At 47.1% G+C, this 17,227-nt stretch overlaps 1 protein-coding gene across 3 annotated transcripts in view; it reads right to left on the reverse strand.

Moving 5' to 3' along the window:
• DCTN4 (dynactin subunit 4) overlaps positions 1-3,593 on the reverse strand; it is a 32,893-nt gene extending 29,300 nt beyond the window's left edge. The window contains exon 1 of one of the 3 annotated variants that reach the window (XM_066343995.1): positions 3,424-3,592. In XM_066343995.1, coding sequence (XP_066200092.1) covers positions 3,424-3,558 — 135 coding nt within the window. In that variant the 5' untranslated portion in view covers positions 3,559-3,592. Of the gene's footprint in view, positions 1-3,423 lie in introns of all 3 variants that reach the window. The other 2 variants (XM_066343996.1, XM_066343997.1) reach the window with 2 other exon arrangements.
• Between the last annotated feature and the right edge of the window lie 13,634 nt (positions 3,594-17,227).

The following is a 17,227-nucleotide window of genomic DNA, read 5'->3' on the forward strand; positions in this document are numbered from 1 at the left end:
ACTTAAACATAAATACTGTAATAGAAACTGGCTTCTTTTTTTATTATCTGCTATACACAGGAACATCTTTGCAAAGATTAATAAAACTGCTGCTCAAATAATCTCCTGAGGCCCTGGCCGATTGGCTCAGTGGTAGAGTGTCGGCCTGGCGTGCGGGGGACCCGGGTTCGTTTCCCGGCCAGGGCACATAGGAGAAGCGCCCATTTGCTTCTCCACCCCCCTCCCTCCTTCCTCTCTGTCTCTCTCTTCCCCTCCCGCAGCCAAGGCTCCATTGGAGCAAAGATGGCCCGGGCGCTGGGGATGGCTCCTTGGCCTCTGCCCCAAGCGCTAGAGTGGCTCTGGTCGCGGCAGAGCGACGCCCCGGAGGGGCAGAGCATCGCCCCCTGGTGGGCAGAGCGTCGCCCCTGGTGGGCGTGCCGGGTGGATCCCGGTCGGGGGCATGTGGGAGTCTGTCTGACTGTCTCTCCCCGTTTCCAGCTTCAGAAATTAAAAAAAATAAAAAATAAAAAATAAAAATAAAAAATAATCTCCTGAAATATAAAACATAATACTACTATTTGCCCTGACTCCTCTTAAAAGGCAAAATGTAAGTCATTCCTTTGTGCCCCTGGTCCAAATTATACTTGTTCCTTTAAGTGCAGCTCGAGTCCAGGTTCTCGATTAGAACTGTCTGGACTGCTCCAGCCCTCACTAGTCTCATCCTTCCCCAAGCCCTAATGGCCTCTATCTCATAGGTACACACCAGTCTGTAAAAGATGCAGTTACATACTGAATGTCATAGCTGAAGTCATACTTAGAGATCAAAAGGACTGAACTTCCTAGTAACCACCAAATGAGGATCTAATCAAATCAATTTTAAGGGTAGAGCTGGACCAGGGAAGCATCTAAAAGAGAAAGGACGTTCCAAGGAGATACACAAATACAAACACACACAAAGTGTTAATGGAGAAGAAACTCATGAAAAATCAGTATCATATTATATACATGAAAAACCAATACCATATTACACATATATGGTATTTATTTTTCTTGTATAATTTAAATGCTTCTCCAAACTATTCTTTTTTTTTTTTTTTTTTTTTTTTTTTTTTTTTTTTTTGTATTTTTCTGAAGTTGGAAACGGGGAGGCAGTCAGACAGACTCCCGCATGCACCCAACCGGGATCCACCCGGCATGCCCACCAGGGGGCGATGCTATGCCCATCTGGGGCGCCGCTCTGTTGCAACCAGAGCCATTCTAGTGCCTGAGGCAGAGGCCACAGAGCCATCCTCAGCGCCCCGGCAAACTTTGCTCCAATGGAGCCTTGGCTGCGGGAGGGGAAGAGAGAGACAGAAAGGAAGGAGAAGGGGAGGGATGGAGAAGCAGATGGGTACTTCTCCTGTGTGCCCTGGCCAGAAATCGAACCCGGGACTCCTGCACGCCAGGCCGATGCTCTACCACTGAGCCAACCGGCCAGGGCCCTAACTATTCTTTTTTTTTTTTTTTTTTTTCTATTTTTGTATTTTTCTGAAGCTGGAAACGGGGAGAGACAGTCAGACAGACTCCCGCATGTGCCCGACAGGGATCCACCCGGCATGCCCACCAGGGGCGACGCTCTGCCCACCAGGGGGCGATGCTCTGCCCCTCCGGGCGTCGCTCTGCCGCGACCAGAGCCACTCTAGCGCCTGGGGCAGAGGCCAAGGAGCTATCCCCAGTGCCCGGGCCATCTTTGCTCCAATGGAGCCTTGGCTGTGGGAGGGGAAGAGAGAGACAGAGAGGAAGGGGGAGGGTGGAGAAGCAAATGGGTGCTTCTCCTATGTGCCCTGGCCAGGAATCGAACCCGGGTCCCCCGCACGCCAGGCCGACGCTCTACCGCTGAGCCAACCGGCCAGGGCCCCTAACTATTCTTAATATTGTGAAAAATATTCTCAATAAAATAATTGGTAATAATATGTAGAGTCGCTTATAGTATAGGACATATTTTTCATATGCATTTTCTAAGAGCCCAGGAATCTGTGCTGAAGTTGAGTCAGGATCTTGTGTTCAAGTCCTGTCCCTCTCCCTGACCCTCAAATTTCTGGCTCTGTGATCTAGGGCAAACGTTATATGTGTTTCTTAACGTGCAAAATGATTTTTTAAAATAGTATCCACTCCACTGGATTGCAGAAAGATTAAAGGAGATTATGTAAAGCATATGGCATATAGAAAGTACTTAGTAAACTTTATCTGTTATTACTGTCAGTTTTGTCTTCTTTAGACTGTGAGTTACTCAACAGCAGGATTTATGTGTCTTACTTCTTTTAATAGCCAAAGCTTACTAAATGAAGGAGACGTGCCAAGAGCTGCAAGTGTCCTGGGTTTGGTTACTTGATTTTTTTTTTTAATGGGTGGAGTCATTCACCTTTTCCAGGGCTAGTCAACCTTTTTATACCTACCGCCTACTTTTGTACCTCTGTTAGTAGTAAAATTTTCTAACCGCCCACAGGTTCCACAGTAATGATGATTTATAAAGTAGGGAAGTAACTTTACTTTATAAAATTTATAAAGCAGAGTTACAGCAAGGTAAAGCATATAATAATGATTACTTGCCAAGTACTTTATGTCGGATTTTCGCTAAGTTTGGCAGAATAAATCTTTATAAAACAACTTACTATAGTTAAATCTATCTTTTTATTTATACTTTGATTGCTCTGCTACCGCCCACCATGAAAGCTGGAACGCCCACTAGTGGGCGGTAGGGACCAGGTTGACTACAACTGTTAAGCAATCCCACCACCAACACCCATTTGTTGTGAAGGACGGCAGCACCTTACTCTCAAGGGGACGTGCTGTGAATACAACACTTTGAACTCCTTACACGACAGGCCCTATTCTAAATGCTTTTCGCTCAGCTCACCCCAGCCCAACCTCTTCCCTGCTGCAGGCCTGGGCACAGAGCAAGGCGGCCTGAGCATAGAGCAAGGCAGCCTGAGCAAGGCCCAGTTTCTGGCCAAAGTAGAGGCACAACTTCCAGGATGGGAAGGGCGTGAATGACAATGCCTACGTCCACTCCACGCAAATCAATCATGAGAAGACGGTATCTCGCCCGTCAAATGGCGAAAACTAAACACATCCACACCTTTTTCTTCCCAACCCACCCTGTAACCAACCCCCTCATCCCCAGGACACAGCCAGGAATTCCAAAATCAAGTTTATCCAATCAGGGGTGCTCTGGATCCAGACGATCTGCTCAGCCCCACCCAAGGCCCCTCCTCCTTTCCAAGTGACAGATGATAAACAAATTAAAGCTCAGGCAAATCTGAGTGACGGAAAACAAGCCAATCGGCAAGCTAGGAAAATGATAGCCCGCCTCCAGCCGCCGAACTTACCCGCCCCTCGCGGTGACTAATATGAACGCCTCTCCCCCTCCCCCAATATATACTCTCCATGAGGCGACTCCGTTACCTCGTGAGACACACATTCCAGCGACCGCAGCTCGCTACAATAGCGGCAGAAGTAAAGCTGCGAGAGAGGAGCCCGAACCTTCTTTTCTCCGTAAACTAGGTAGAGAACCCGCTCCGATTGCAGCAAGGACGCCATCTTGAAAAGGGAGGTGTCAACGACGCTCCTGCCGCGTCACGTGACCCGAGAGCCAGCGTTTCCCTCGCCACCTTCCCTACGTATTGCAACGTAGACTTTTACGTAAGGTTTCCGACCCAGTGGGGCTTTGCGCCCGCGAGAGTCCACATGCGCATGTGCAGCAGGGATCTCCGGTTTCACCCCCACCGTGGGCCCGCCCCGCTGAGCATTTTAAGGAGCATCAACAGCCTGTGTGGAGCTCAGCCTTTTCTGTCATTAAGCCCAGGATTGCAGATCAAATTCAGACCTTTGCAGATCAAATTCAGTTCAGTGCCTTTTGTTTCTTCCAGAAAGGAAGGGAGCTCTTTTGTTTACGACTGCCTTTCCCACCGTCACTTTCCAGGCAAACATCTGGAAGGTGGATGGAAGGTTTCAGGGACATATAGGTCCATGGGAACTAGAAAACTGAGAGTTAACACCAGCACTTTCTTCTGTTAGTATTGCCACTGGCCTGTAGGGAACTTTCATAGGCATTGTTTCATAATGGCCTAGCGGGCAGTTAGACATGAGCAGAGTAGGAACCATAGGCCAGGTACTGGGCAAAAGCCCTTTCCCAGGTACCTAGCAACAGACAAAACTGTAGTGGGTCGTCACCCCTTCAGGGTGATCTTTCCTCCCCTAGCATGTTACTGGCCATGTGGTGTGGACCCCCTGACCTTTCATATTGCTGGTTATGCAGTTCCCACGCTGCTCCCCTGATCTTTCCTCCCCTGGTATGTTGCTAATCATGTGCTAGACATCCCCCAACCCCCCTTCTCCTCCCCTTAGAGGAGGAACAAGGGGGCTGGAGAAGAGCCTCATACAACTCCCATATAAGCCCTTGCATAGCCACTCCTTTAAGCATTAAGCCCTAGAGATAATAGCTCAGTTGTGTTTCAGCTCCTGGACCAGAAAAGCAGCAAGGCCAGGTGGGGTAATGCCATGGCTGATGACAGGATTCGCTTACATTTTGGGGGGGGGGGGGTTTGTATTTTTCCGAAGCTGGAAACGGGGACAGTCAGACAGACTCCCGCATGCGCCCGACCCGGATCCACCCGGCACACCCATCAGGGCCGATGCTCTGCCCACCAGGGGGCGATGCTCTGCCCCTCCGGGGCGTCGGTCTGCCGAGACCAGAGCCACTCTAGCGCCTGGGGCAGAGGCCAAGGAGCCATCCCCAGCGCCCGGGCCATCTTTGCTCCAATGGAGCCTTGGCTGCGGGAGGGGAAGAGAAAGATAGAGAAGAAGGAGGGGGGGGGAGAAGTAAATGGGCGCTTCTCCTATGTGCTCTGGCCGGGAATCGAACCCGGGTCCCCCGCACGCCAGGCCGACGCTCCACCGCTGAGCCAACTGGTCAGGGCCAGTATTCGCTTAGAAGACTGATGACCCCTGCCCTGGCACCAACCAATCAGCAGAAACCCAACCCAACCCAGGGACACACCTGAAAAGCTGTTGAATATTCTATTGAGATCCTTCCCTGAGACCTCCAGATAAAAGCCTTAAGACTAAGGACTCAGCACCTCTTTTTCTTGAGCTGACCTGCTTGCCTTTTCTCTCCCTTCCTTCCCTCAAGGCGTACCATTGCTTTCTTTCCCCTAAGTTCCAAGAACGCTTCTTTTGCCCCAGTAACTTGTTTCCTGAGCCCACACAGACTAACTGGCTTACTTCCTCCACAGCTCGCTTCTACCTCTGTGACTTTCTAAGTAAACATTTGCTTTTTTGCCATTTGAGTCTTGAGTCTGAATTCTTTCTTAGCCAAAACTTAAGGACTGAGCGCTAACATCTGGTGCCATTTTGCCGCTAATGATTTGAAATTTCTTAGACTGTGAGCTCTTCCACACAGAGGCCGTATCTCATTCATTTACAGGTTTTGAGTACTTAGCATTAGGATTAAGTCTGTATAGTAGACCCGTTAGCTGCAGTTTCACTTTCTGTGCTACAACCATGGTCAGAAAATATCAAATGGAGAATTCTAGAATTAAGCAATTCATAAGTTTTAAATTGTGCACTCCTCTAAGTAGTGCGATGTAATCTCATTCCATCCCACTCTATCTGCCCAGAAAGTGAATCATCTCTTTGTCCAGCATATTCATGCCAGATGTGCTACCAGCCCATTAATTACTTAGTAGCCGCTTTGACTTGGTTATCAACACAATCATGTATTGCAGTGCTTCTGTTCAAGTCACCCTTATTTTACTTAATAATGGCCCCAAAGTGGAAGAGTTGTGATCCTAGCAGCTCTGATATGCCAAAGAGAAGCCATAAAGTGCTTCCTTTAAGTGAAAAGGTATGTATGCATAGGAAAAAAAACAGTACTGTATATAGAGAGTCAATACTATCCACAGTTTCAGGTATCCACTGGGGGCCTTAGAATATATCCCCTCTGGGTAAAGGGGTACTACTGTATAGTGGGTGTTCAATAAGTATTGATTAATGATGGAATGATATTAATGAATGAACAATGTTTAGTAGTTGTCATATTTTTTATAATATATAAACTAAAGCTTAGATATTTAAAATGATCACTTAGCCTGACCAGGCGGTGGCTCAGTGGATAGAGAGTCGGACTGGGATGCAGAGGACCCAGGTTCGAGACCCCGAGGTCGCCAGCTTGAGCACAGGCTCATCTGGTTTGAGCAAAATTCCACCAGCTTGAGCCCAAGGTCGCTGGCTCCAGCAAGGTGGTTACTCGGTCTGCTGAAGGCCTGCGGTCAAGGCACATATGAGAAAGCAATCAATGAACAACTAAGGTGTTGCAATGTGCAATGAAAAACTAATGATTGATGCTTCTCATCTCTCTCCATTTCTCATTCCTGTCTGTCTGTCCCTGTCTATCCCTCTCTCTGACTCATTCTCTGTCTCTGTAAAAATAAATAAATAAATAAATAAATAAATAAATAAATAAATAAATAAATAATAAAAATTAAAAAAAAATAAAATGACCACTTAGAACTGGCCTAGCAGAGATGAGGCCATGTTACTTACTAGAAGTTCATTGCTTTTCTCACTGTACGAGTGTTGTATCATTACAGCACTGTCTGACATTACAGTTGGTGACTGAGAAAAAAATGGAACTGAATATTAGTTGACATTTACTGAGCACTTATTGACTGCAGGACACTGTGTCAAAACTTTACATATATTGTCTCATTTAATTTTCACAAACTCCCCAAAAGGCAATATTATCTTTATCTCTATTTTACAGTGCAGGAAACTGAGGCTCAGAGAATTGCAATGACTTCTCCAAGGTCTCATAAACAATGCAGAATGCTGTTCTGTCTGAGTCCACAGTTTGCATGCATTACCTCTATGCATCCTGCCTCCAGCATAATTTCTTACTTTCTTTTTTTCTAGCTTTATTAAGGAAATTAACCTTTTCAAATTGACAATTAAAAATTATTTAAGGTGTATACCTTGATGCTTTGATATACATTGTGAAATAATCTGTATTATCAAGCCAATTAACATTTCCATCACCTTACATAGTTAACTTTTTCTCTTCTGGTGAGAATACTAAAGATCTCTCCACTGAGCAAATTTCAAGTATATAATACGTACTGTTCACTGTAGTCATACTGTTGTACATTAGGTCTCTAGAACTTATCTTGCATAACTGAAACTTTATACCCTTTGGCCGACATCTCTCCATTTCCTCTCTCCCCCAGGCCTTGACAACCATTATATCTTCTGCTTCCATGAGTCTGGCTATTTTAAATTTCATCTACAAGTGAACTCGTGCAGTATCTGTCTTTCTGGATCTGGTATATTTCACTGAGAGTAATGTCCTTCAGGTTCATCCACGTTGTTGTAAATGGCAGGATTTCCTTCTTTTTTTTTTTTTTTTTTTTTTTTAAGCTGAATGAGATTCCGTTGCTCCAGGACCAGCAGTCACCAACAGCAAAACCCTAACATGTAGGTAGCAGCTGGCATGGGTCCTGGGCAGGAGCAACACACAGGCACTGGCATGAAAGACAGGCACTGGAGCAGAGGGAGGAAGAGGGAATGCAGGAGGACACCTGACTTGGTTTCCAAGGAGCACAGTGCCAGCCTGCATCAGGCCTTATAAAAACAGGCAGCAGCCATGGGTTTGTTGATGCCTGCCATAGCATCTTGATGTTGTAAACTGGATGACTGAGAATTGTCATGTACTAGAAAGATCTTAGTTCAACCCCTGTATTTTTCAGATGGAGAAAATGAAAATGAGGTCCCAAGAGTCAGAGGAACATGCCCACAGGTTTTCTCATTCCTGATACCATATTCTGTTCTCTAATTTCTTTTTTTTCTTTTCATCATTATCTGTATGAGATAATCATTTTTTTTTCCAGAGACAGAAAGAGAGTCAGAGTGAGGGATAGACAGGGACAGACAGACAGGAACGGAGAGATGAGAAGCATCAATCATTAGTTTTTCGTTGCGCATTGCGACACCTTAGTTGTTCATTGATTGCTTTCTCATATGTGTCTTGACCGCGGGCCTTCAGCAGACTGAGTAACCCCTTGCTTGAGCCAGTGACCTTGGGTCCAAGCTCGTGAATTTTTTTGCTCAAACCAGATGAGCCCACGCTCAAACTGGCAACTCAGGGTCTCGAACCTGGGTCCTACGCATCCTAGTCCGACGCTCTATCCACTGCGCCACCGCCTGGTCAGGCTGTTCTCTAATTTCTTAAACACAGTCCCTGCCCACCACATCAGTCAATTCATATCCACAGCCAAGTGAGAAACATATTGCTCGCTTACCAACACTTAAAAAGAAAAGAGAGCAAATGCAAGGAAAGTGAGACAATACTGGATAGTCTATTTAATTTACCCTGGAAGTTTTCTAGAATTGTGCAATCCACACCCTGGCTGGTTGGCTCAGTGGTAGAACGTCAGCCTGGTGTGTGGAAATCCTGAGTTAAATTCCAGGCCAGGGCACACAGGAGAAACGACCATCTGCTTCTCCACCCCTCCCCCTTTCTCTTCCTGCAACCATGGCTCAAAAGGTTCGATCAAGTTGGCCCTGGGCGCTGAGGATGGCTCCATGGCCTCACCTCAGGCACTAAAATAGCTTGGTTACCAAGCAATGGAGCAACGCCCCAGATGGACAAAGCATCACTTCATAGAGGGCTTGCCAGGTGGATCCCGGTTGGGGCGCAGGCAGGAGTCTGTCTCTCTGTCTCCCTACCTCCCACTTAATAAAAATAAATAAATAAATAAGAATTGGGCCATTCCCATTTTAGGCACATGAGTTTCACATCTCTGGAATGCTCTCCCTATGGCTTCAATTAGAATTTCTCATGCATACCTCAAGCCTAACCAAAGCTTTTCCTCTCCTTGCTCCCTCTTCTGTACTTAGTAGACTAACCAGAAGCTAATGTCAACTCTGCAGCCCATGAAACACTTCCTCTGTGCTCTTCTGAGTATGTCGAGACATGAGCTGGGCATCCCATTTTGGCTGGCAGATGCACAGGGTGACCTTGGATTAACCACTGCAGCTGCTTCCCAATGGCTGCTAGTGCTTAAGGAAGACCTCTGGCCCCAGAAGTGCTAACTCATAAGAGACAGCTCATGGCCACACAATATTCCATTCATCTTGTCCTCCCACATGTTTGCCTATTCATCCCTGAGAATTCACAACTGACTCAAAGACTATAGCTCTTAGTGAAATAAGGGTAAAATCATGAAAGAGTAGAGCCAGAAATAACCTTAGAGATTAACCAGTCCACTCCCTTTATTTTAAAGATGGAGAACTGATGCCCAGGAAAGGGAAGGGCCTTGTCCAAGGCCACAGAGTAAGTGAAAGGTGAAGCTAGGGTTTGAACCCAGGTCTTTGTTTCAAGTTTATTGCCTTCGCTAACATGGCTGGATCTCCATCTCAATACAATTTACCACGCAACCCCAAGCCCTGCTTCTAGGAGACCACCCATGTGATGCTTGTTGAACTGAATACAAGAGAACTGAAAACTGAATTCCTGCCTAGCTCAGTGCCTGCCACAGAGCAGGCACTTGGTAAGTCTCTGTCAAACAGATGACTGACATCTTCAATGATCTGAAACTTGCTAGCAGATGGAAGATGGTAACTAATTGTTTTTTCTTTCTGATTTTGAAGCAGTGCCTTCTTTTAGAAGGTAAAAGAAGAAGCAAGGGAAGGGAAGCAGATCACAATTTTATAAAGGGTGATCAGGGTAGGCCTTGTGAGAAAGTAAGATCTGAAAGATCTGAAGGAGGTGGGGCGTGGGAATAGTAGATATCTGGGGAAACAGCCCTTCAGACAGAGGCTGAGAAAGTCGCTAAGGCCTCACTGAGGAACAGTTGGAGGCAGTGGGGTGATTAAAGAGCAAGAAACAGGGAGAGGGACAGGAGATGAAGTCCCAGAGGTGATGGGGTGGGGTGAGGGGTACAGCTCATGTAAGACCTTTGAGGGCATTGTAAGGATGTTGGAGTTGCTCTGAAGGAGTGGGGAGCCATTGAAGGATTTCAGATAGAGCAGTGGCATGATCTAACCTACAGTTAACAAGGTCACTCTGGGCCCTTTTGAGAATAGACTGTAGAGACAGACAAGAACAGAAGCAGGGGCCCAGTTTGGAGATTATGGCAGTGATCCAGGCATAAGGCGACAGCGCCATGAACCAGGGCTTCTGACTGTATTTTGAGGGTAGAGCCTGATGCCCGACTCTGGGAAGTCATGTATATAATAAGACTGGCCAAACAAAGGGTGGTTTGGAGTCACGCGCTAGGGAGGCCCTGGTTGGGCCAGGGGATAATCCATTTCATGGTTTGGCCAAGTTTCAGCCACTGGGAATTTATTTCCTCAGATACTATCAAGACTGTTTGTTTCTTCTTCTGGAGGTCAAAATAAAAACATCATGGAAAGAAGGAGATGAAGCTAACTTGTTGAGTCTTCAGCTTACTTTGTTTCAAATCACAGAGCATTCTGATTACCACACAGGAAAGCGCATTTCACAAGAGGCTAAGAGAAGGAGCCGGTCCAGTTGCTAAACACATGAGAGGGGAAAATTGATGTGAGCTCAGCCCATTTGGAATGGTGCCAAGGGCTCTTACAAACAAGCTTTACCCCTTGCTGTGAAGGCAAAAACGAGTTAATAAAAGTTAATATGGTCATAAAACATCATAAGTTGCTATGTAAGTATTTGTTAAGCCACAGAGTTTAGTCCAATCTCCTCATTTACAAGTAGGAAAACAGGTTCAGGAGAGGAAGTGCTTCGTCTGATGTTACACTGGGTCTCCAGCTTACCTAATGAATACTAAACTGGTTTCTTTTATGATGTTTGGATGATTGGGATTTCCGGTCTTGCCCACACTGCCATCTTGGGTGCCCTCATTTCTGGGAAGCTCTTTTAGACTTTGAGCTGTCGGTGCCTCATCTGAGAATCTTTCTGCCCTCATGGGGAAGTTTGATGGCATGTTTTGTTACTTCTGAGCACCTGCAGAAGCCAGCCTCCAGTTGGGCCCTCAGTGGTATTCATGTCCTTGTGTATTCCCCTTCCACATTCTACCAGGGTTGTGAACAGTAGCATACAACAGAAGTGGCAGTATGGCACTTCTGAGATTATGAAAATCTGTGGTTTCCATGTTGAGTGCTTTCGAGATTGCTTGTGCGGGAAAAGCACGCTGCCGGTTTGCAAGCAGTGCTGTGGCCACGTGGCAGGGAACTAAAGCCTCCAGCCAACAGCCAGTGAGGACTGAGGTCTGCCAACAATTAGTACACGAGCTTAGAAGTGGGTTCTCCTGCTCCAATTGAGTATTGAGAAGACTACAGACCCAGCCAACAGCCTGACTGCAATCTCAGGAGAGCCCTTGAGCCAGAACCACCTAGCTGAGCCGCTCCCGGGCCCCCAGAAACTGTGAGATAATCAATGTTTGTTTGTTTTTGTTTTTTCTGTATTTTTCCGAAGCCGGAAACGGGGAGAGACAGTCAGACAGACTCCCGCATGCGCCCGACCGGGATCCACCCGGCACGCCCACCAGGGGGCGATGCTCTGCCCCTCCGGGGGCGTCGCTCTGTTGTGACCAGAGCCACTCTAGCGCCTGGGGCAGAGGCGGAGGAGCCATCCTCAGCGCCCGGGCCATCCTTGCTCCAATGGAGCCTTGGCTGCGGGAGGGGAAGAGAGAGATAGAGAGGAAGAAGAGGGGGAGGGGTGGAGAAGCAGATGGGCGCCTCTCCTGTGTGCCCTGGCCGGGAATCGAACCCGGGACCTCTGCACACCAGGCCGACGCTCCACCACTGAGCCAACCGGCCAGGGCCTCAATGTTTGTTTTAAGATGTTAAATTTAGAGAGACTTTGTTACACAGCAATAGATAACTGATAGACCCACCTTCACTTGCCAGTTAGCCTTTGTTGCAGTGAGCCCTTGCCTCTCCGTCTCTGCTCCCTCCACCTTTCTCCTCATCACCTAGTGTGTGCCCCCATATCCTCATCACCTAGTGTGTGCCCCCATATCCTCATCACCAACTATCTGAAGCCAAATCCAGGTGTTGGGCAGATAAAATAAATTACGCTCACTTTGTTAAAGATGGCACTGCCCACGTGGAAGCCCGTCGCCCAAGTGATAATATTAGTTGCCCTTCTTGCTTGGGATGGGCGTGATTATGTTAATATGTGTTGGGGGAGGGCTTTCGCACCAAAAGGTTTTAAAAGGGAGAGAGATCATGTTGTTCCAGGGAAGAGTGATTACGTTCTAGGAGGAGCCCATGCTGAGGAGAGCAGCGAAAGGCCATGTGGAGGAGGCCAGGAGAAGCAGCCAAGATGGTGGAGTGCTGAAAGAGAAGCCAGTTTATGCAGAGTTTGTGCAGAGAGAAGGAGATGGGGAACAGAGGTGAATGAGACTGGTGAGGTTAGAAACCTTTGATTCTAGGAAACTCAGATAACTCAGTGACTTTGGGAGCCCTGAATAGAAAGGGAAGTGTTTTCCCACTGTGTGTATTTCTTGCCCACTGGGTACAAGCTAGGATTAAAGCTAATGGCCCACCAGTTCTTGGTCCATTGTTTCATTACCATCTGTACAAATCCAATACGAACCTACATGGGCCAGGCGGCTGTGATGGTGGCCATGGATACTGGCTTTACACCAGGACTCCTCAAACCTGCGGAATCACTGGTAATACCAACAGGAGCAGACAGAGGGTGGGCTTAAATCAGAAGCTGAGAAAGGGGTTTTTGTTTGTTTGTTTCGTTTTGTTTTGTTTAGGTGAGAGAAAGAGAAATAGTGAGGCAGACTCCGGCATGTGCCCTGACCTGTATTCACCCAGCAATGCCCTCTGAGGCCAATGCTTGAATCAAACCAAGCTAACCTCAGTGCCTGTGGTTGATGCACACCAACAGAGCTATCCTCAGCACCTGGGGCCGTGGGGCCACACTATCAAACCAACTGAGCCACTGGGAGCAGGAGGGGAAGAGGGAGAGAAGGCGTAGAAGGTGGAGGGAGATAGGGAGGGGGGTAGAAGCAGATGGTCGCTTCTCCTGTGTGCCCTGACTGGGAATTGAACCCAGGATGTCTATACACAGGGCCGACGCTCTATCCTCTGAGCCACCAGCCAGGCTAATAAAGGTTTAGATAAAGGGATTACAATATTTGCAAAATTGCAAGGGGGGTGGAAGGTAGTTGCAAGGACTACTGCAAGGCTAGTGAAGGTGGGGTACTGTTCATGACCCAAAAGGGGAAAGGGAGGGAGCATTTCCTGGAACCAGGAGCCAGAGCTGCGTGAAGAGGGCTGCCTGACAGGAGCTGGACCTGTGGGCCCAGGACAGAGCCAGACATTGGGGTGGGGGTAGAAAGTGACATACCTCAGCTCTTGCTGGTACTTCCCTCTTAGCTGAACCCAACAGGAAGCCAGACATCAAGAAACCTATTTTAGTTTGGGTTCCCTCAAAAGCAGACTATGGGATCAGGGTTTAGTGAAAATTTGTTTGAGAGGTTCAGGGCGCACAATAGAGGAGTGAGAGTGTGATACCGGGAAGAGAAGGCAGCCAATAAGGTCGTGTTATTAAGCCAGCTGTAATAGGGGTTTATTCCCACAGAGAACTCTGGAAAACAATGTAAACATGCCCCAGAATTATTCCACCAAAGGGGGAGGGAGGGAGGGCATCGAGCCCCTAAAGTCTGGTTGAGGGCTCTCCTGGGATCCGATTATTTGGGGGTAGTTTTGGGTTGCCAGGCTGGCAGACTGGCTTTCTTGTGGGTCTGGGGACAGCCCTCAGACACTAAGATGCAGATACTGGCATTTGGAAGTAGGTGAGGTCCAAGAAATTTGGGCAGGGCAATGCCAATGCCTGCTACAGGGCTTGATGTGGGCTGGATGTGGCATCACCCCGTGCACAAAGCTGGATGCAGAAGTGTGTGGGGGGTGAACCTGGAGGGACAAATCAAACTGACACGTGTATTTAAAATAAATAATATTTACCGACACTCTAAAATTCAATATCACTGTTTAGGTGTGGAAATGGTTTTTCCTTTTGATTCTCACAATGATTGTCCTCTACCGTCTATCATAGTCGTGCATCTCGTGGTCTGCTGTGCTTCTGTATTTTCACTGTGCACTAGGTAGGGCAGGAATCACCCCATCCCACAGAGTACAAGAGAGGCACAGAGGGGTCTTGTTCTAGTGAGTCAGCTGGGTGTAGAACATTTAGAATCAGTTCTGCCTCTTACTGGCTAGCTAATCTTGGACAAGTTAACTGATCTTCCTTGGGCCTCTATTCTCCTGTGTAAAAAAGAACATTTTCACTGTAGAATTGTTGCAAGGACTAAACAGCATGCTGAATATAAAAACACTTGCTACATGGTAAGTGCTCAAGAAATGTTCTTAAAGTAGACAATCATTTTTGGGAAAAAAAAATAGTAATAACAAAGCCAAAGACTTTGATTATACTATATTTTTTCTTTCTTGAGACCACAGTTTACTTCAAAAATTCAACTGAGGATATCTGCCAGTAATAAGCATTCCTTTCTCTCCCAGCTCCATGACTGTGTAATAATTGAACACTTTGGAATTAAGCCATGAGAATGGGCTCAAATAATTACAACCACACTAACAAGACCACATGACTACCGCTCCACTTCAAAGCTACAAAATGCAAACCTCCCATTTCCTTTTCTCTCTTCCTGTCTGCTCAGTTTGTTTCATCTCAAATTCCACATGTTTGGGAAATTCTGTCATTTTACCTCCTTGCCTAATCATGAGCTTAATGAGGTCTTTTAGCTATAATTTTAAAAGTTGTAATTAAAATTAAAATTCCTGCATTACTTTTCAGGCTAAAGTTCTATTTCTTTTTTTTTTTTTTTTTTTTTGTATTTTTCTAAAGTTGGAAACGGGGAGGCAATCAGACAGACTCCCGCACGCGCCCGACTGGGATCCACCCGGCATGCCCACCAGGGGGCGATGCTCTGCCCATCCAGGGTTGTTGCTCTGTTGCAACCAGAGCCATTCTAGCGCCTGAGGCAGAAGCCATAGAGCCATCCCCAGCGCCCGGCCAACTTTGCTCCAATGGAGCCTTGGCCGCGGGAGGGGAAGAGAGAGACAGAGAGGAAGGAGAGGGGGAGGGGTGGAGAAGCAGATGGGCGCTTCTCCTGTGTACCTGGCCGGGAATCAAACCCAGGATTCCTGCACGCCAGGCCGACGCCCTACCACTGAGCCAACCGGCCAGGGCCTAAAGGTCTATTTCTTTTGAGAGTTAGCAAGCAAGTGGGGCTTCCCCAAAGACTAAGAAGGCATTTTGCCCAAGGATCTGTTAAGCAAAAAGAACCTTGGGAAGTTTTCCAGGGGGAAAGAAGAAGAAAGGGAGAGAGAAAAGGGGAATCGCAGGAGTCCTGGTGCCCAGTGCCTGACTTCCTGAGGAGAACTGAGCTGTTTAGAGGTCTAGACGGAAGTGATATATCAGCCAGCACATGTCCATCAGTGGAACAAGATGGATCACCCCACACAGATACGCATTTAACTCAAAACTAATAATCTTAAGAGCCTTGCGCCTTAACTTTGAAAGCATTTTGGAAGCACAAGGGACTTCAGAAAACATGTAATTCAACTCCCTACTTTCACTTTTGGGGGTCAAAGAGAAGAGAAGGTCACAAGGCAAACTAGTGACAGGGCCAGGATGAGAAGCCTCCATTTAAAGCTGGTTAGTGCCAGGTTAGGGCCCTTTGCATTGTCCCATGGTGCACTCACTTCCCTCTGTCTCTGCAGACCCCCCCCTTTCCAAAAGGATCCTTTGCTACGCCCTCTGCTTGTATTCCTCCAGGGTTAGGGAGCTCATGATATCCAAGAAAGCCTATTCTCTTCCATTTTGGGGTGGTTCTATTAAAAATTTTCTAGAGTCAGCTAAGATCTGCCTCTTCTCAACTGACACGCTCAGGTTCTAGGTCTGCTTTCAACTAGCCTCCCTCTGCCCCAGGACATACCTCAGAGGTCTGCTTAGAGTCCCCACAGCTACCATGAGTCCTCCCACCTCTAGAGCAAACAGCTTGGTTTCCTGCAATTCTGTTTTTTTCAGTCTGTTTTAGAAACTGAGGAGATTTTTATCATCTAGACAGACAATTACCTAGTTAAGGTTTCCTTCAGACTATAGTGGGCAGGAGGGAACACAAATGTGACGATTAAGTTTATGTGTCAACACAGCACACAGATACTTGGTCTAACACATCTTGGTGTTGCTGTGAAGGTGTTTTTTAGGTAAGATTGACATGTCAGTAAGTAGACTTTGAGCAAAGCAGATTGTTCTCCATGTCAGTGGGCCTCATCCAATCAGTTGAAGGCCTTAAAAGACTGACTGACTACCTCTGAGGAAGAGGGAATTCTGCCAGCAGATGGCCTTTGGACTCAAGTTGCAACATCAACTCTTTCCAGGTCTTCTGCCTGCTGGCCTATTTTGCAGGTTTTAGAGCTGTCAGCCTCCGCAATCATGCGAACCAATTCCTTAAAATTAATCACTCTTAACTCCTTCCTTCCTTCTTTTCCTTCCTTCTTTTCCTTCCTTCTTTTCCTTCCTTCTTTTCCTTCCTTCCTTCCTTCCTTCCTTCCTTCCTTCCTTCCTTCCTTCCTTCCTTCCTTCCTTCCTTCCTTCCTTCCTTTCTTCCTCCCTTCTTTCCTTCCTTCCTTCCGGCAGAGAGATAGACTCCCACATGCACCCCAACTGGGATCCACCCGGCAAGTCCTCTACCAGGGGCGATGCTCTGCTCATCCAAGGCTGCTCCATTGCTAGGCCACTGAGCTATTTTAGTGTCTGAGGGGAGGCCATGGAGGCATCTTCAGTGCCCAGGGCCAACTTACTCTAAACATTCAAGCCATGGCTGCAGGACGGGAAGAGAGAGAGAAAGAAGAGGAAGGGGAAAGGGTAGAGAAGCAGATGGTCACTTCTTCTGTGTGCCCTGACTGGGAACTGAACTTGGGACTTCCACATGCCAGGCCGATGCTCTACTGCTAAGCCAACTGGCCAGGGCCTCAATTTCTCTTTACACACACACACACACACACACACACACACACACACACACACACACACACACACAGTTCTGTTTCTTTGGAGAACCATGACTAATACAATACATTTTCAAGCATACAACTGTCTTTAGGTATAACACAAGAACTAGAAAGAAAAGCCTTGATTGACCTCTCCCTCTGAGCATTCAGTCATTCAACAAATGGAGTATTCATTCTG

This window comes from Saccopteryx leptura, chromosome 6 (assembly GCF_036850995.1).
Source record: "Saccopteryx leptura isolate mSacLep1 chromosome 6, mSacLep1_pri_phased_curated, whole genome shotgun sequence".
In the NCBI taxonomy this organism is placed as follows: domain Eukaryota; kingdom Metazoa; phylum Chordata; class Mammalia; order Chiroptera; family Emballonuridae; genus Saccopteryx; species Saccopteryx leptura.